The 20,785-nt window shown below is 36.8% G+C and overlaps 1 protein-coding gene across 4 annotated transcripts in view; it reads right to left on the reverse strand.

The window, feature by feature from the left end:
- Window positions 1–20,785, reverse strand: part of SEPTIN14 (septin 14) — a 29,886-nt gene that overhangs the window by 7,228 nt on the left and 1,873 nt on the right. For 2 of the 4 annotated variants that reach the window (XM_061154019.1, XM_061154017.1), the window contains 6 exons: window positions 18,805–18,903; window positions 17,538–17,606; window positions 8,135–8,255; window positions 7,576–7,771; window positions 3,876–4,062; window positions 2,565–2,726 (listed from right to left, as the gene is read on the reverse strand). In XM_061154019.1, the coding sequence (XP_061010002.1) occupies window positions 2,565–2,726; window positions 3,876–4,062; window positions 7,576–7,771; window positions 8,135–8,255; window positions 17,538–17,591 (720 nt within the window). In that variant the 5' untranslated portion in view covers window positions 17,592–17,606; window positions 18,805–18,903. Of the gene's footprint in view, window positions 1–2,564; window positions 2,727–3,875; window positions 4,063–7,575; window positions 7,772–8,134; window positions 8,256–17,537; window positions 17,607–18,804; window positions 18,995–20,785 lie in introns of all 4 variants that reach the window. The other 2 variants (XM_061154018.1, XM_061154021.1) reach the window with 2 other exon arrangements.

Genomic DNA, 20,785 nt, shown 5'->3' on the forward strand with positions numbered 1-20,785 from the left:
GCTTGTGCCACAACTACGGAACCTACGCACCTAGAGCCCGTGTGCTGCAACATGAAGATCCAGCACGGCCAACAGATAAATATACAAATAAATTTTTTTTAAAAAATCACAATGCAGCTTTTCAGGAAAGGCTACTGTTTTGCCCTTTGGCACTAGCATTTCATTTGGGATTTCAAATAACTTGATTTGAGGAGAGAAGAGCCTCACCTGACTTCTTTGAGATTAACAGAATGCTTTGGGGTCCTTTGTTTGGCAGGGAGATCAGTAAAATGAGTAATGCCTTATTTGGAAGATAAGCCTGGGCAATTTGGAGATGTATATGCACAATATTTAACCCAGGAATTGCACCTTAAAAACAAGCAGAGTAATAGTGTTCTTTTGCCCAAGTGCCTTTTGAAATGTATAAGGAATTACAGAGACACTTGGGTGCAGGGAGGTCTGCAGACAATATAACAGTGACCTAGAAGACCCCAAGAGACCTGTTCAGGATTCCTATCAGGTGAAAACTTGATATAATGACACTGATATTGGCTTCTTTACCATTCTCAAGTGAAAGTGGAAAGCAGCTGCCCATAACAATCTACATGTCTTCATAAAGAAATCCATGTCAGTTTCTACTGTACTCGTGAACTATAATAAAGATGACTATACACACACACACACACACACACACACACACACAAAACCCACAGTGCGATAGCAACTCATATCCATTAAGATAAGCTACCATTTAAAAAAAAAAAGAAAATAACGAGTGTTGGTATGAATGTGGTAAATTGGAAACCTTGTGCACTTTTTCTGGGAATGCAAAAACAGTGAAGCCACCATGGAAAAAAGTATGGCGGTTCCTCAAGAAATTAAACCTACAATTATCATACAATCCAGCAACTCCTCTTTTTGGCACATACAAGAATTGGCCCAAGGGAATTGAAAGCAGAGACTCAAAGAAATATTTGTACAGGTAGGAAAGGACAAATATTATAATTCAATCTACTAGAAGTACATTGAGTAGTCAAATTCATAAAGTTGATGGAAGGAATAATAGGAAATTATTATTTATTGCAGAGCTTCAGTTTTTCAAGATGAAAAACGTTCTGTGGATATAGTTGGTAGCACAACAACTATGAACAGATAATGCCACTCAACTGTGAACTTCCAAAGATTTAAGTTGGGGACTTCCCTGGCATTCCAGTGGTTAAGACTCTGCCTTCGAATACAGGAGTTGCGAGTTTGATCCCAGGTCAGGGAGCTAAGATCCCACATGCCTCGCAGCCAAAAAAATAAAAGCATAAAAAAGAACCATAACAAATTCAGTAATGACTTCATAAAACTGTAACAAATTCAGTAAAGACTTTTAAAATGGTCCACATCAAAAACATTTTTTAATTTTTTAAAATAAAAAAATTAAAAGTTTAAGATGGTAAATTCATTCTATGTATATTTTACCACAATTTTAAAACTTCTTAGAAGGAAACATAAGAAAATCTTTATTACCTTGGATTTGACAAAACATTCTTAGATATGACATCAAAAGCACAAGTAACAACAAAAATAAATAAATTGGACTTCATCAATACTTTTAAAAAGCTTGTGTTTCCAAGGACACCAGAAATAAAATGGAAAAATGACTAATAGATTAGGAGAAAATAATTGCAAATCATGTATCTCATAAGCACCTGGTATCCAGAAAACATAAAGAACTCTAACAACTCAATAATAATTTTTTTAAAAAGCTCAGTTAAAAATGCACAAATGATCTGAGTAAATTTTTCCCCTGGGAAGACACACTGATCGCCAATTAAAACATGAAAAGACCAAATACTATGTAATTCCATTCATGTGATATCCAGAACAGAGGAATCGAAAGAGAAAGATGTTGATTAGTGGTTTCCTAGGGCAGCAGCAGGGCTGGGGGAGAGGAAGTCTGACAGGCGGTAGGGGAGAAAAGCTAGAGAGTATGGGGTTTCTTTTTGAGATAATATTTCTATGTCTACTATATAATAACAATGTCAGTTTGGCTGTGGAGGGTTGCGCACACCGTGAACAGACTAAAAATCATTAAATTGTGTACTTTCGTGGGTGAGTCATTCGGTACGTGAACCATATCTTTCTAAAAGGATTTTTAAAAGAATAAAATGCTTCTTAAAATAATTGATTCTCAGGAAATATTTTTCAAAATCAAAAAGAAAAAGAAACATTTTCCCACACTGGATTTTGGGGGAAAATACCTTATTTATAGTCTCTTTGTCAGATACAAGTGACACTATATTACTAACATAGTTGTTCAGTCGCTAAGTCGTGTCCGACTCTTTGGGACCCCGTGGACTGCAGCACGCTAGGCTTCCCTTCACTATCTCCTGGAGTTTGCTCAAACTCATGTCCATTGAGTCAGTGATGCCATGCAATCATCTCATCCTCTTTTGCCCCCTTCTCCTCCTGCCCTCAATCTTTCCCAGCATCAGGGTGTTTTCCAATTTTTTCTGTATTACTAATAAGGTTACTTATAAATTATATTTTCATCCCCCCTGTCAAATAGAATTTAGATTCAATAGTTAGAGGCTTACATTCATTGAGGAGTTCGTGTGAGTGGTAGTTTCATCATCTGTTGGGAACTGATATATCTGGATGCCATTATTAATCAATTCATTCATTATCTCACACTTAAATGTCTGTAAATCACTTTTAGAAATTGCATCTGCTTTGGCAATCACTGGTATAATGTTCACCTATTAAGAAAGAAGCAAAGAAAAACTCACCTTTGAGAATTAATTATTAAATGGCATTTTTACAGTCAAAACCTCACAATATCTGACAACACATTTTCGTAACCAAATAATCCCTAGCTTTCATGACTTCTTCAGAAAATTGCTTTCCAAAATCATCAGTATTTTTGAAGATTAAACTTTAATCAGAGACCAGGTTTAGAAGGCTCAGGTTTTTCTCTTCTTAAGTTTTCTTAGCTTCCAATGCATCTGGGTTTGGTAAAATGTAAGTAGCAAAATGAAGTATGATCAATTTGATTTCTTATTCAGTTGAGTATTAAAATGTCAGAAGAGACTTTTCATCAACATTGTAGAATAGATCAACTTTGTCCTTCTACTTATCATTCATTTGCACCATCTAAGGCCATTGAAATAGCATTAACCCAGTTCACTAGTGTCCTCATAAAAACAGGAAACTTGGACACACAGAGACATCACATGTGTGTACAAACAAAAGATCATGTGAGGTGACAGTGAGAAAGTGGCCATCTACTTCCTGAACTGAGAGGTTTCAGAAAAAACAAAACTTGGTGACACTTTCTGGAACTGTAAGAAAAAAAATGTCTGTTGTTTAAAGCACTTTCTATTGTTAAATCACTAAGCAGCATTTTGTAATGGTATCTCTAGAAAACTAACACAAATGCTTTAAAGATTAACAGAAAAAATGATATATATGTAAAGTCACCCAGTCATGTCCGATTCTTTGTGATCCCACGGACTGTAGCCTGCTAGCCTCCTCTGTCCATGGAATTTTCCAGGCAAGGATACTGGAGTGGGTTGCCGTTTCCTTCTCCAGGGGATCTTCCCAACCCAGGAATCAAACCTGGTCTCCTGCACTGCAGGCAGACTCTTTACCATCTGAGACACCAGGGAAGCCAAGTTCTTGTGTGTAAATGCTTTCAAGATTTGCACTGTTTCTTAGGTTCAGTAGTTATGGCACATGGGCTTAGTTGCCCCGCGTTATATGGGATCTTCCCGGACTAGAAATCAAATCCATGTCCTCTGCACCCACAGATGGATACTTGACTACTGGACCACTAGGGAAGTTCAAGATTTGTATTGTTTCAAAATAAGTATCAAATCTTGACAGACTGATGAATTTACCAAACGCACCTTGCTGTCAATGTTCTTCATGGTTAATATATCAAGAGACTTCAGAGAATGTCCTGTAGGTGAAATGAAGTAAAGGCACACATGGACGCGGGAATCATGGTAGTCACCTAAGGAACGTTTAATTTTCAACTCTTCTTGAAGATAGGACTCAAATTGAGCATCTAGGTAGTCAACAATTGGCTGGTAGCTGAAAAAAAAAAAAAAAGATTATTCAAACATTTAACATAACAGATTAATATCATCTGATGTCTGTGATTTTATCATTTACTATATAGTGAATATGTGCACTCACTAGCTTGGCCCAGCAATTAAAATGTTCATAACATGTCCTTACAAAGATAACAATCATAAACCAATAAAAAGGCCCATCATTGGACTTTCCTGGTGGTACAGTGGTTAAGAATCTGCCTGCCAATGCAGGAGACATGGGTTAGATCCCTGGTCCAGAAAGATTCCACGTGCTGAGGGTCAGCTAAACTTGTGCAGTGTACTGCTGAGCCCACACTCTAGGGCCGGTGTTCTGCAACTATTGAGTCTGAGTGCTGTGACTACTGAGCCCACATGCCTAGAGCCCATGCTCCACCACAAGAGAAGCCACCACTACAAGCCTGTGAACCACAAGGAAGAGTAGCTCCCACTTGCTACAATGAGTGAAAGCCCGTGAGCAGCAAGGGATATACAGCACAGTCAAAATGAATAATTTTTTTTAAGGACCCACTGTTTACAGCAAAGGCAAAATGCTCTCTCAGTTCAATGCAGTCTCAAGTAGAATCCAAGTTTTTTGTATGTATATGTATATATATATAAGTGCAAAGAACCAAGAACACTCAAGACATACTGCAAAAAAATGAAGAAGATATATTCTTCCTATATTAGGACTTACTGTGAAGCTAAAATAATTAATAGAGCATGGTATCAGCACAAGGATAAATTGACTAAAGCACAAGAGAATTTTTGGATGTGATACAACTGTTCTAGGTCCCAGCTGAGGAGGTGGATATACAGCTCAATGCATTCTTAAATGTAAGTCAGACACTATAAAACTCTCAGAGGAAAACATAGGCAGAACACTCTTTGACAGAAATCACAGCAAGATCTTTTTAGACCCATCTCCTAAAGTAATGAAAATAAACACAAAAATAAACAAAGAGGACCTAATTACACTTAAAAACGTTTGCATAGCCAAGGAAACCATAAACAAGACAAAAAAAAGACAACTCTCAGAATGAGAGAAAATATTTGCAAGCGAAGCAACTGACAAAGAATCAATCTCCAAAATATGTAAACAGCTCATGTAGCTCAATATCAAAACAACAAACAACCCAATCAATAAATGGGTAGAAGAACTAAGTAGACATTTCTCCAAAGAAGACATACAGATGACCAAAAACACATGAAAAGATGCTCAATATCACTAATTATTAGAGAAATGCAAATCAATGAGGTAGCACCTTACACTGGTCAGAATGGCCATCATCAAAAAATCTACAAGCAATGAATGCTGGATAGGGTCTGGAGGAAAGGGAATCCTCTTACACTGTTGGAGGGAATGTAAATTAATACAGCCAGTATGAAGAATAGTACGGAGGTTCCTTTAAAAATCTAAAAATAGAACTACCATATGACCCAGCAATCCCACTCCTGGGCATATACCCAAGAAAATCATAATTCCAAAAGATAAATGCACCCCAGTGATCACTGCAGCACTATTTACAATAGCCAAGATGTGGAAGCAACCTAAATGACCATCAACAGAGGAATGCATAAAGAAGGTGTGGCATATATATATAATGGAATATTACTCAGCCATAAAAAGAAACAAATTGTGCCATTTGCAGAGGTGTGGATGGACCTAGAGACATACAGTGAAGTAAGTCAGCAAGAGAAAAACAAATATTGTATATTAACACATATATGTGGAATCTAGAAAAATGGTACAGATGAATTTATTTGCAAATCAGAAATAGAGACACAGACGTAGAGAACAAATATATGGACACCAAGGGGGGAAATGGAGGGGTGGGATGAACTGGGAGATTGACATAGACATACTACTATGTATAAAATGGGTAACTAATGAGCATCTACCGTATAGCACAGGGAACCCTACTCAGTGCTCTGTGGTGACCTAAACAGGAAGGAAATACAAAAAAGAGGGGTTGTATGTATGTGTTGGAGTAGGAAACGGCAACCCATTCCAGTATTCTTGCCTGGAAAATTCCATGAACAGAGGAACCTGGTGGGCTGCAGTCCATGGGTCAGAAAGAGTCAGACATGTCTGAGCAAATGAGCACACAGCACATGTATGTGTATGGCTGACTCACTTTGCTGCAAAATAGACAAAAATGCATCATTGTAGCACAACTATACTCCAATAAAATTTCTTTTTAAAAAGTCAAGGACAAAAAGTAAAGTTTGCAAGCAGCAACAGAAAAGCAACTCATCACATATAAGGGAGCCCCCATAAGACCATGAACCAATTTCTCAGCATAAAATTTGCAGGCTAGAAAAGAACAGGATAATATAGTCAAAGTGATAAAAAGAAAAAACCTACCAACTGCCTTTTAGAAATGAAAGGAAAAAAATACTTCCCAGACAAATAAATACTGAGGAAGTTCATCACCACTAAATTTGCCTTAGAAGAAATGCCACTAGATCTACCTGAAAAGAAATGCTAAAGGGAGTTATTCAAGTTGAAACAAGTGGACTCATTATAGTAACACAAAAGCAAACAGGAGTATAAAACTCAATGGTAAAGGTAAATAAAGGTAAATATAGACAAATAGAGAATATTGTAACACTATAATGAAAAAGGTAAGTTAATCACTTTTACCTGTACCAGAGAAGTAAAAAGAAAAAAGTATAAATAACTAAATACAAAAATCTTCAAATGGATGAACAACATAAAAATATGAAGTTTGATATTAAAAGTGAAGAACAGGTAAAACTGTAAAATTGTGCATGTGATTGAAGTTTTTATAAGCTTAAAATAAACTGTTATAAAATGCTTTATATAAGCCTCATGATAACCACAAAAAATACCTATAAAAGATACATAAAAGAAAAAAAGAAAGAAAACACATCACTACAAAGATCAACAAAATACAAAGAAACTAAAAAGAGGAAACGAGGAACAAGGGAACTACAAGATAGACAGAAAACATATAGCAAAATAATAGTAGTAAGTCATTCCTTGTGAATAATTACTCAAATGTATCACTATATACTATAGAGCATATATTATATATAATTATCTGAAAAGAGTGGAAAGTGGAAGTCACATCTGACTCTGCAACCCTGAATTCTCCAGACCAGAATACTGGAGTGGGTTGCCTTTCCCTTCTCCAGGGGATCTTTCCAACCCAGGAATCAAACCGAGGTCTCCTGTATTGTAGGCGGATTCTTTACCAGCTGAGCTACCAGGGAAGCCCATTTGAAAGGAGTAAACTCCCCAATGAAAAGACATAGAGTGGCTGAATGGATTTAAAAAACAATTCAACTACATGCCATCTACAATAGACCCACTTTATCATTTTTTAAGTGAAGTATAGTTGATTTACAGTGTTGTGCTAATATCTGCTGTACAGCGAAGTGATTAAATTTTAGATATATTCTAGAAGAACATTACTTTTTAACATATGGAGAAAAAAAGCAAATTCCTTGAAATAACAGTAACTTTTCAAATTAAGAAAACACTCACCTGGCTTCCTTGTTTATTTGATCACCATAGCCCACCGTTTTCACAACAGTTAATTTCAACTGAACATTGTTTTCCTGGAGTTCATATGTCTGAATTTTAAGTCCAACACTTGAGTAAAAATGTGAAGATTTTTTGTCTTTCAAATTAGTATTGAACAGTGTGTCAATCAAGGTTGATTTTCCAATTCCAGTTTCCCCTGTACAGAAACAGATACATCATAGGGGCATAAGATAGCTGTGAAGTAACACCCTGTCCCCTCCCTAGAATGGTTTACAAAGGGTCCCAAATATTTCAAAGACTGGAATGTCCTTGAAATACATATGATACTTCTGACTCCATCCATCATTAACAAAATATGGAAAGATAATATACAGAAAGGTGTGTCAGATTTTGAAGAGCACTGAAACACTTAAAAAAAAAATGTCAAAGTAACACAGCTAAGAAGATGCGAACCAATACAAAGACCTAGTCTTAAAGTAACAGTCCCAGTGTTATGCTGCTTAAAGTAAGTTGAAATGAACAATTAAGAAATAATTCATGGAAGGGGTTTGGCACTTACCCACACAGAGAATATTAAAAAAGAATCCTTGTTGAACAGATTTGTCCACCAGCTGATGAGCCAAACAATCGAAACCAAAATGGCCAAGCATATTTAAGCAACGGATATTATCTTCTTTTTGCTTAAAGAAAAAAACAATATTTTGATTAGCTAGAAGATATCACTTGACAATGACTATATTAATATGTCAAAGAAATGGAAATGATTATTTGAGAAATGACATCATTTCATATGATCATTCAAATGATCAAATATCTTTTGATTATCATACTTCAGACAAGATGCAAATGAAGTAAATTTGTAAGAAGAGAGACCGGAACCAGAAATATAGATTTTTGTCATCATTTTTATAAATAGTGACCCTATCTTGGTTCACACTCAAATAGACTATGTTTCTAAGTTTAAAAGTAGGAAATTAAAGACATACCGCAAGAAAGCCCAATATGTTGTCTACAATAATGAATTATTTTTATGGAAAAAAGAAAACAACATTGTTTCATTCCATTTCAGTTTGGTAATACATTCAGGAGATCCAGTATATGTTAATACATGCAAGAAATAAAAGTTTATTTGAATTTTTTAAAAAGTAACTAAAAACTTTGACTTCATATTTGTGATATGCCTCTGAGAACTTGTGTCGTATCAAGTTGCTAAAGGAATCCATTGCTAATAACACCAACCTAGAAGCCCAGAAATCCATTAATAATATATTTATTATACTTTATTATTTTTATTTTATTTATTTATTATAATTTATTATACATAAATTTACCAGTTGATTATTTTTAAAAGTGGAAAATAATTCGAAGAAGGCTTATTAATCTATACTAGTCTCAGCTCTGGAAATCTCTCCCAAACAACTAGAAATTTTCACAAATGCTTTGTGCAGAAAAGTGTTTGCTGTAGCTCTCTAACATCCAAATATATGATTCCTTGTAATAGAATATCCAAGTAAATGATAATATATTTATTCACATACACACTGGGGCCTTCTTCAGTCATTAGAGATATTTACAAAAAATGCTTTAATAAATTGAAAAATACATGAAACTCTTTAAAGAGTAAGATATAAAATTGTGTATAGGCCTAACTTTTGATGATAGAGTAACTTAATAGCATTTTACCTTTCCTTACGTTAACAACGAGAACAACTGTTTGAAGGCATTGGAAGCAAAAGAAAAGGAGGCAGAAACAAGAATAAATCAAATTCTGGAAACAAGTTAGCATAATAGGTAAAACTAGATTTATCCACATACTCCCATGAAGCGACTCCCTAGTAAATAAGAAACTTGAAACATAGAGCTCAAGCAAAGAGCGACAATCTTGAGCTGGGAAATCTAAGGTTAGAATTTGGGGCTGCCAAAATACAAGGATACAGAGAAAGAAATATTGGAAGAGCAAGCCACAGCATGGGGAGACCCAAATGTGCAAACTTTAGAATACCTGGCTGAGTCTAACTCTGTATGTGTAGGTATGACTGTAAAGAGCTCAGTGGAAACTCAGAGAAGAATTGGCATTCTAAGAACGCTGAGCTGGTATTTTAGCAGTGGTACTGGGAAGACCCAAGGAGACAGTTTGGAGTTTAAGCTTCTTCCCAGTTAGATGAGTTTCATCAACACATTAAATAAACACTTTGAACTTTTTATTTAAATTTGTAAAAAGACTTACTATAGGATCAAGGATTATGTTCTAAGTTAAAGAGTTACTCCCAAGTCGAAGGGTACAACGAAGGCAAATCCACCTTTACAAAGAATATCGTGACTCAACAGGGTCCAAATGACTTGCCAGTAATCTAACTGCTGAAACAAATTCACTACTGTTTAGAGAAATATAATAATAGAACTTAGACTTTCTACAATGTATAATCAAAATTCCTAGATAGGAAGAAGCAGAAAAGAATCTCTCTCACAGCCAAGGACAAACACAATCAAAAGAAACACCCACACAAAGAGGAATTGGCAGATAAACACTGTAACTATTATGAACATGTTTAAAAATCTACAGAAAAAGATGAGTTTAATGGATTAAGTGATAGGTTATTTTATTTTTTGCCACATCACTTGGAATGTGGGATCTTGTTCCCTGACCAGGGATTGAACCCATAACCCCTTGCATTGGAAGTATGGAGTCTTAACTACTGGGCCACCAGGGAAATCCCAATAGGTAATTTTAGATATATAAAAGATGATGATATAGTTGTTAGTTGAATTTAGTTCAGTTCAGTTCAGTTGCTCAGTCATGTCCTACTCTTTGTGATCCCCATGGACTGCAGCACACCAGGCTTCCCTGTCCAAAACCAACACCCGGAGCCTACTCAAACTCATGTCCATCATGTTGGTGATGCCATCCAACCATCTCATCCTCCGTCGTCCCCTTCTCCTCCTGCTTTCAATCTTTCCCAGCATCAGGGTCTGTTGCAGTGAGTCAGTTCTTCACACCAGGTCGCCAAAATATTGGAGTTTCAGCTTCAGCATCAGTCCTTCCAATGGATCTTCAGGACTGATCTCCTTTAGGATGGACTGGTTGGAACTCCTTGCAGTCCAAGCGACTCTCAAGAGTGTTCTCCAAAACCACAGTTCAAAAGCATCAATTCTTCGGCACTCAGCTTTAGTTGAATTAGTATATGCTAAATGAACAATGAAGGGTAGGGATAGGACTCTACCAGGGTCCTATTTGGTCCCAATCAGGAATCCAAGCATCAACCAAGGATTAATTAATAAAAATTCCATGGGGATTTTATATTTAAAGACAGCATATTGAGCAATACTAAACTGAAAATACAATCAAATAAGAAAAAATTTTAATTTGTTACTATTTGTGCTCTTAGTGGGGTTTAATATATGTGGCAAATTCTGAGTTCTCTATTCAAAGAGAACATTCTGACCCATAAAATCTGAAGGTGATATGAAACAATAACAGATTTGGATGCTCTATTGTTCTCTCTGTCCTAGACTCCCCTGTGATAGGCTTCACTCATTTTAAAAACTTCAACTCAGGGAGGTACCAGATCAAAGTGTCCATAGAACAAAATATAGCCCATTTTATTATCAGGAAAATACCAGAAACCTTGGCCTCATTAGCACTGAGTTTTTACCCACAGAACAAATAGAACAAGCAAAGTTTTGAATCATCACAATTACTTAACAAATGTCTTCCATTGGGCTGAAAGTTCTTTTTTATAATATATATTTTTATAAAATTACTATATAATTTATGTAGAAAACTTCAATATTTCACGTTCTACTAATTTGGCATTTATGATCATGCAAATCTCTTTTTTGATTTCACCTTTGCATCATCCACAGTAAAGCAAATTAAGAAGGTGTATAAGGTATACATAAGGTAAGTATATAAAAATATAAGGTTTAACCTACCATGAAAAGCATTATTTCACATGCATTCAAATGAAACTGAAATGCTAACCATACATTATTTTAATCTCTCATGATAACAAGGACATACAGACTATATCTAGAAAATGGGTTACTGCATGCAAAGTCTGTAAATTATAAAGGACTCTTCAAGCTCTGAGAAGCCCTGATGTTTACCCTGTAATCAATGAGCTTTTTTCCCAGTCATATGGGGAAAGGTAGCCGAATAAGAAAAGTCATTAGTCATTGTGAGCCTTTGAAACAGTCACTGATGCCTGTTTTCTCTTCTCTAAAATGAGAACATTTGACCAGGTGAGCTTAAAATTCTTTCACACCCTAATGTCCTATAAGTCAGAGAGTTTTCTTTATGAAGAGCATATAATTTCAAGGAGAATAAAAGCCATGCAGAAAAAGTTAAAATATTTATTAATATCATACTAAGTATCAAAATTTTAGAAAAGTCAATTAAAAAAATATAGGAATTTGGAAGAAGGCTAGATGACTGTTAACATGGAGTAGTTAAAAATAATTTTAAAAGATGACAGATTGGCTCTTGAAAATAGGATAAGATTTGTATGGAGGAAGCAGATATTATGAGCAAGAGGGAAATATGGCAAATGAACAATGTACTATTTGCCCTTGTGTTGTAAAGAACTTGCCTACCTGAAGGAAAAGACTTAAATTGGGAAGACTTAAAAGATAAAAAGGACCCTAACAAGAGAGAGTTTTTGGATATGAGGCTAAGGAATATGGATGTTTATCGAATTAGTAATGGGCAGTGGCTGGAGATTTGAGTCAGAGAATAATATAAGGAAGAAACATTTCAAAAAGATGAATGAGGCACTAGCATGCAAAGTGGCCTGGAGAGGAAACTAGAGCCGTGAGTTGGGAAGACCTTCCCTTATAAAAATAAGTGATAGGGCTTCCCTTGTGGTCTAGTGGTTAAGAATCCACCTACCAATGCAGGGAACACATGATCAATCCCTGGTCAAGGAATATCCCACATGCCTTGGGGCAACTAAGCCCATATGCCACTTGCTTCTTCCTCTTTATGTTTTTAAACTATTTCTTCCTCTTTATGCTTTTAAACTACTGAGATTGTGTGTTGCAACTACCGAAGCCCTTGTGCCTAAAGCCCACACTCCACAACAAGAGAAACCACCACAATGAGAAGCCCATGCACTACAACTAGAGAGTAGCCCCAGCTCCCGCCACTAGAGAAAGCCCACATGTAGCAATGAAGATAGCAATGCAGCCAGAAATAAATAACATTTTCTAAAGTGAATGGTGATAAAATTACTAGTGTGAATGAAAAATATAGAGAATGAGGAGGCTTTCTGGGGAAAAAAAATTAAAAGAACTTGACCCCTAATCAGGTATAGATACCATGGCCAGTAATAGGAAAATCAGAAAAGGAAGTTAGTACATTCTTGTGTGAGAACAAGATAAGTTTGAATTTTGAAATTCTAATTTCTAAAGTATAGAAATACCCTGAAAGCGATTATATATATTTGAGCACAGTGGAGGTTTGAAGAAATATAAAAAAGAACAAGAATGACACATGGGAAAATGCCCACTCTCAGAAGGTGAAAAAAGAAGCCTAAAAAGAAGATGAAGAATAACCAGACAGGAAGACAGAAAAAAGAATCAAAATAGTGTCAACTATAAAAATATTATGACAGATGAGAAAACTATGGAAAACTCCAAAAGAATTAAACACACCATATTGCATTTACAATCCATGGCTTAATAGCAAGTGAAGCTTGATAAAGGCATAAAGAGGAAGAAGAAGCAAGAAACTCAGATGATTAAAAAGGTAAAAATTTAACATTGTAATATAACTGTAGAGAAAAAAAACCCTAGGTTGGTCAGTGTATCCAGATAAAGGATGGGCAGTCTGAACTTATCTCTGTGGGAACTTTCCTTGGAAATTCATCTTCTGCTCTAAGAAGGACACTAGAACACTACATCATCTCACACTTGGCATAGTTTCTGGTATATTGTTGGTGCTCATTATAAAAAGCCTGGAAGGAAAGGGGCGAGAGAAGAAAGAAGGAAAAGAGGAAGGGAGAATGAGAGGAAGAAAAGGGAAAAGAGAGGAGAGAGGGAGAAATGAAGACAGGAATCCAAAGGAGATTGACGAGGCTAATAACAGAATTTAAAACATGTCATGAGAAAAGAATAGATGGAACAGCATGTGGTAATGGATGCTAACTAACCTATTATGGTAGTCATCTTGCAATAAGGACTTCCCTGTAGCTCAAAGGATCAAGAATCTGCCTGCAATGAAGGAGATCAGGGTTCAGTTCCTGGATCAGGAAGATCCTCTGGAGAAGGGAACGGCAATCCACTCCAGTATTCTTGCCTGGAGAATCCCATGGACATAGGATCCTGGTGGGCTACAGTCCATGCGGTCGCAAAGAGTCAGATACGATTGAGGGACTACCGCATATTAACATATACAACATCAAATCATTATGTTGCATACTCAAAACTAATCCAATGTTATATGTCAATGATACCTCAATTTCTAAAAAACTATGTGATAAACTGAAAATTTGAAGGTGAGCAAAAGAAGCATTTTAGAGGGACAAATCTGAAAACACATGAAGACTGTCCTATGGAAAAAGGATTACATTATTTTGTGGCATTCAAGGGAATGGCAAAAGGGGACAAATTCCAAAGGACTAATTTTATACTATACATGAGCAGGATTTTGTCATAATTAAAGTTACACAAAAATTAAATGGATCTACTTAAGCCTTGAATTCCAATTTAAGAGAGAGATACCAGGCATCTTCATATGTTGGTGGCTGGAGTGTAAATGTAACTTTATAGAATGTTTTGATAATTACTATCAATTTAAATGGCATATACTATCTGGCCCAACAATTTCATTTCTAGGAAAATATTTCAACATGTACATCAAAAAGTATGTAGGAGCATATTCAAAGCAGTATTGTATAGAATAACAGAAAACAAAAACAAAGCCAGAAATTACCTTATAGCTACCAATAGGGGACTGGTTATTGATGAAAAGTATTTACAACAGTAAAAGAATAGAGCTATTAAAAAGAATAAGACTGATCTGTATGTACTGACACAAAAAGTTGTCCAAAGATTAGACTAGTTATTGCCTGTAAAGAACTAGATTGAGAAGAGAATTTTCTCCTTTCTATTGTTTGAATTTTTCTTTTAATAATGTGAGAATGGTATTTTTAATTTCAAAAGGGAGAATAAACTAAGTTGCCAATCATAAGGGGTTCAAAAAAAGGTTGGAAGGTTAGTTGTTAAAGCGTTTGTAGCAAACATTTATATATCAGATTAAAGTTTGACTAATTGACCTTGGGGATCTGCCCATTCTAAAATGTTATTTTAATGTCATGTTAACAAAATAGCACTCACCATGATTTAATGCATCAGAGAGGCCAAAGCTAAAATAAAATGGGCATAAGCTAGTGGTTTAGTCACTGAGATAGGACTCTAACAGTAGTTTTGACACCAGCAAAGCCCACTAGGGTCCCCAGGAACAGTAAGATGGAATCTAGGTGATCAAATAAGATGTAACCTCTTCTTTTGTGCTTAGTCTAGTTTTGCTTCCTAAGAGGGCCAAATGCAAAGGATTAGAGTTCCTGGTTCAGACCACTGCACCCAACACCCCAATCTGGTATACCATATGGAGAAGCACTGTGCACCATACCTCAATCCAAGATGACGACAGTGTAAAAAAATATGCTAGTTTGATTTAAACTAAGATCTAGAAAAAACATGCATGTTTGGAGGAAAACATCAAGAGAACCATTATTAAGACATAAGAAAAAAAAAAAAGACATAAGCAACCACTACTTAACGTAGCTCAGTACCCATGGATCTATTTGATGTTTTGACCAAAGACAGTTCTAAAACCCAGTTTTCACTCATTCAGACATGCTACTCTATTAGTGTGAAATTTTATGTGAGGTACTATGTTTTCCCTAGTAGAGAGGCTCATCTTAAAATCAAACTTGGTTCAATTTCTCACTCAGTAAAAGTAATTAAAAAGCAGCCACCCTGCCATTTTCTAAAATAACTTCATTTAAAAATCATTTATTATAAGTGCCTAAAGTTTCACAAGCATATGCATCAAAGTAGTACTGTTCCTCCCCCGTACTAGGAGGTTCTGGAGTTTTCATTTTTTATTCGTTGGAGTTAAATTAGAATAGTCTTGAGGAAAGGGATATAAGTATACTTGTGGCTGACTCATGCTGTTGTACAGCAGAAACCAACACATTATAAAGCAATTAACCTCCAATTAAAAATAAATTTTTAAAAAGAGCCCTTCCCCCCCAAAAAACTGAAATAGTCTTTTGCACTACTAAAAATATCTGCAAAACTTCCCTGGGGAAAAAAAAAACTTCCCTGGGGGTCTGGGGGCTAAGACTACATGCTCCCAATGCAGGGGGCCTGGGTTTGATCCCTGGTTGGGGAACTAGATCCCACATGCTACAACTAAAGATCCCACGTGCTGCAGCTAAGACCCAGTGCAGCTAAATAAATAAATAAAATAAATATGTTAAAATGTCTGCAGATGCAAGAGATATACAACAATTATTTAAGCTATCATTGATATTTAACTCCAATCAGAACCCAGAAATAAACCATGCACCTAGTCATAGATTAATGGTCAATTAATCTGTGACAAGGCTTCCCTGATAGCTCAGTTGGTTAAGAATCCGCCTGCAATGCAGGAAACCCTGGTTTGATTCCTGGGTTGAGAAGATCCTCTGGAGAAAGGATAGGCTACCCACTCCAATATTCTTGGGCTTTCCTTGTGGCTCAGCTGGTAAAGAATCCTCCTGCAATGTGGGAGACCTAGATTAAATCCCTGGGTTGGGAAGATCCCCTAGAGAAGGGAAAGGGCACCCACTTCAGTATTCTGGCCTGGATAATTCCTGGGTCCCAAAGAGTCGGACATGGCTCAGTGACTTTCGCAGCTTCACAATCTATGACGAAAGAGGCAAGACTACACATAGGAAAGACAGTCTCTTCAATAAATGGTGCTGGGAAAACTGGACAGCTACATGGAAAAAAATGAATTTTTATCATTCTTTAACACCATACACAAAAGTAAGCTCAAAAGGGATTAAAGACTTTAAATGTGAGACTGGACACTATAAAACTCCTAGAGAAAAACATAGGCAGAACATTCTCTGACATAAATCACAGCAATATCTTTTTTGATTGCTCTCCCAGAACAATGGAAATAAAAGCAAAAATAAATGGGACCTACCTAAACTCAAGGACTTTTGCACAGCAAAGGAAACAATAAACAAAACAAAAAGACAACTCAAAGATTGGGAGAAAATATTTGCAAATGATGTGACTGACAATGGATTAGTCTCCAAAATTTACAAAGAGCTTGTGGTGTTTAACAGAATCAAAACAAACAACCCAATTCAAAAACAGATAGATCTAAACAGACATTTCTCCAAGGAAGACATACAGATGGCCAAGAGGCACATGAAAAGATGTTCAACAGCGCTAATTATTAGAGAAATGCAAATCAAAAATACAATGAGATATCACCTCATGCCAGCCAGGATGACTATCATCAAAAAATCCACAAACGATAAATGCTGGAGAGGGTGTGGAGAGAAGGGAACCTTCCACCACTGCTGGTGGGAATGTACATCAGTATGGCTACTATGGAAAACAGTATGGAGGTTCCTTAAAAAAGCTAAAAACAGAACACCATATGACCCGGCAATCCCATTTCTGGGCCTCTATGAAGAGAAAAACATGATCTGAAAGGGTATAGGCACCCCAATGTTCATTGCACTATTTACAATAGCCAGGACATGGAAGCAACCTAAATGTCCATTGACAGAGGAATGATTAAGTCCAATCAGCATAAAACTTAATTCACGCCCAAAGGTAATAAAGATAATCCTTTATCAGCTAGGTCTATATCAGTTTACTGAATCAATATTTTGAAAATACACAATCTTGTTGAAGTACAAAATGAAGAGTTCTCTTTGAAAGATATACTCAACTCTATCTTCATCATCGGGTATTTGTGTGGAGGGACACACTGGTTCTTCTGCCATGTCAGACTGAAGGAGCTGAAAACGAAGAAACAAAAACCTTAAAAAGGTGAAAAGGCTACATTCCTACAATATAATTTATATCAATAAGAGAATCCAATATAGACATTATCCCAGATTTTGGCTTTCAGTCCATACTATTGACCTGTTTTAAATTATGGTTATTTTTCTAGTTAGGCTTCTATATAAGAATATTATATATAACATTCAACTTGTAACATACAGTAATACATTTAATCATAAACACACAAAAAGCATCTAAAGAAAGGTAAACTCCATTTTGAAGTCAAAAGGACACAGTTCACTCTTCTTTAAATGACTCTCTGGTCATAAGAAATGGAAATAGGGAATTTTGCTTTTCTTTCTCCCTTTTTTTTTTTTAGTGTAGTCACCATGGACTGTAACCCACCAGCCTCCTCTGTCCATGGGCTTCTCCAGGCAAGAATACTGGAGTGGGTAGCCATTCTCTTCTCCATGGGATCTTCCCAACTCAGGGGTTGAACCTGGGACTCCTACATTGCAGGCAGATTCTTTACTATCTGGGCTATCAGGGAAGCCCATAGTTAATTTACAATATTATATAATTTCAAGTGTACAATAGTGATTCAATATTTTTATAGACTCTACTCCATTTAAACTCACTACAAAATAATGGCTATATTTCCCTGTGCTGTACAATATATCCTTGATGCTCATTTATTTTATACATACTGGGTTGGGAAGAACCCCTGGAGAAGGAAAAGGCCACCCATTCCAGTATTCTGGCCTGGAAAATTCCATGGACTGTATAGTTCACGGAGTTGCAAAGACTCGGACATGACTGAGCGACTTATACATACTAGGTTGTGTCTCTTAAGCCTATATCCCTACCTTACCCACCCTCCCATTCCTCTTAAAAAGTGCTAAAAGAAGCAGAAAGACACTCATAATTACTTAACTTTCCAGAGTATCTTAGCAGCATAGGCTGAGGTGTTAAGCATGTACTTACTGAAGGAAAACTGGGAAAGCAGAGCTTCTAAAAATCTAAATGACTCCCACAAATATGGAATTAAATTAATGATAGTTCTCATTTATGAAGCACTTAATATGCACCTAGCATTGTGCTGAGTGCGTATGCGCTTTTATTTTAATCCCCAGAGTATATATGAGATACACATATTTTCATCACCATATGCCAAAAGAGAAAATTCAGAATCAGAAAAATTAAGGGACTTACTTGCTCAAGATGTCAGCTCTGTCGCAGACGCAGGTCTGAACTGACTCTGAAGCTGGTGTTCTTTCCACTGTCCCCACTTGTGGACTTAATATTCTCTGTCTTTGCAACAATTTGGAATGAGGGAGGAGAGGTACAGGAGAGCACACTGTGCTTATTTCTAAGCAACATTGCCTGAGAAGGACATGCTAACCTGTTTTTAAGCACAACACAAAGATATTGAGACTATGAGGCACCTTTTAAAAGGAAATATTTTATATGGGTATAGCAAAGAGAAACTTTGCTATATAAAGAAAGCTGATGAGCTATATAAAGAAAGCTTTGCTATATAAAGAATATGAGTGCATAAGAATTGATGCTTTTGAACTGTGGTGTTGGAGAACACTCTTGAGAGTCCCTTGGACTGCAAGGAGATCCAACCAGTCCATCCTAAAGGAGATCAGTCCTGGGTGTTCATTGGAAGGACTGATGTTGAAGCTGAAACTTCAATACTTTGGCCACCTGATGCAAAGAGCTGACTCATTGGAAAAGACCCTGATGCTGGGAAAGATTGAGGGCAGGAGGAGAAGGGGACGACAGAGGATGAGATAGTTGGATGGCATCACCGACTCAATGGACATGGGTTTGGGTGAACTCCGGGAGTTGGTGATGGACACAGAGGCCTGGCGTGCTGCAGTTCATGGGGTCGCAAAGAGTCGGACACTACTGAGCTACTGAACTGAACTGAACTGATAGCAAAGAGAAACGCAAACAGAATTAAAGAATGGCTCTGTACCATGGTCTTTTCACTTGATATATCCTGAGGATTATTCCACTTTAATACATAAATTTACCTCGTTTTTTCCTCCTAATGGTAAATAGGGGTTTCTATTACAGATGATGCTGTGTTCTATGATATGGTTTACTCTGTGCATGTGTTCTCAGTCGTGTAAAACTCTGCGACCCTGTGGACTGTAGCCCGCCAGGCTCCTCTGTCCATGGGATTCTCCAGGCAAGAATCTTGGCATGGGTTGCCATGCCCTTCTCCAGGGGATCTTCCTGACCCAGGGATCAAACCTGCATCTCCTGCAGCTCCTGCATTGCAGGCAGATTCTTTACCACAGAGCCACTGGGGAAGCCCATGGTTTACTCTAGTCTAGTATATATAAAGGTTCTGTATTATTTAACAGAGCAACAATGATGGGTATCGCAGTGATTTCTGGGTTTTAATTAACAGTAAACACTTAAGCCACGGAAAAGTAATTGTTTCTTAACTTCTTATACTTATCGTCCGACTCCGTGTGATCCCATAGACAGCAGCCCACCAGGCTCCCCCGTTCCTGGGATTCTCCAGGCAAGAACACTGGAGTGGGTTGCCATTTCCTTCTCCAAGGTGTGAAAGTGAAAGTGAAGTCGCTCAGTTGTGTCCGACTCTTAGCGACCCCATGGACCGCAGCCTACCAGGCTCCTCCATCCATGGGATTTTCCAGGCAAGAGTACTGGAGTGGGGTGCCATTGTATCTCAGAATTTGAAGTCAAGCAGTATAAATTTAAGATTCCCATGTTACAGTCAGTAAAGAATCCCCCTGCAATGTAGGATACCACCTGCAATGCATGAGACCCAGGTTCAATCCCTGGGTCAGGAAGATCCCCTGGAGAAGGAAATGGCGAAAAAGGAAGGAAATGAAAAAATTCTAGAGATCTAATGTACAGCATGGTGAGTATAATTAATGATACTGTATCGTATACTTGAAATTTGCTCACAGAATAGGTCTTAAGTGTTCTTCTCCCCCCAAGGCACACACACACACACAAAACGGTAACTACGTGAGGTGATGGATATTTTAGCGCTGTGTGTGTGTGTGTGTGTGTGTGTGTGTGTATCAAAACACCACATCATACACCTTAGATATATACAATTTCTATCTATATTTTCAATTTTATCTATATTTAAAGTTTTATCATTTTCAATTATATCTCAATAACTCTGGAAGAAAGAGAGGAT

This window comes from Dama dama, chromosome 10 (assembly GCF_033118175.1).
Source record: "Dama dama isolate Ldn47 chromosome 10, ASM3311817v1, whole genome shotgun sequence".
Taxonomy (NCBI): Eukaryota; Metazoa; Chordata; class Mammalia; order Artiodactyla; family Cervidae; genus Dama; species Dama dama.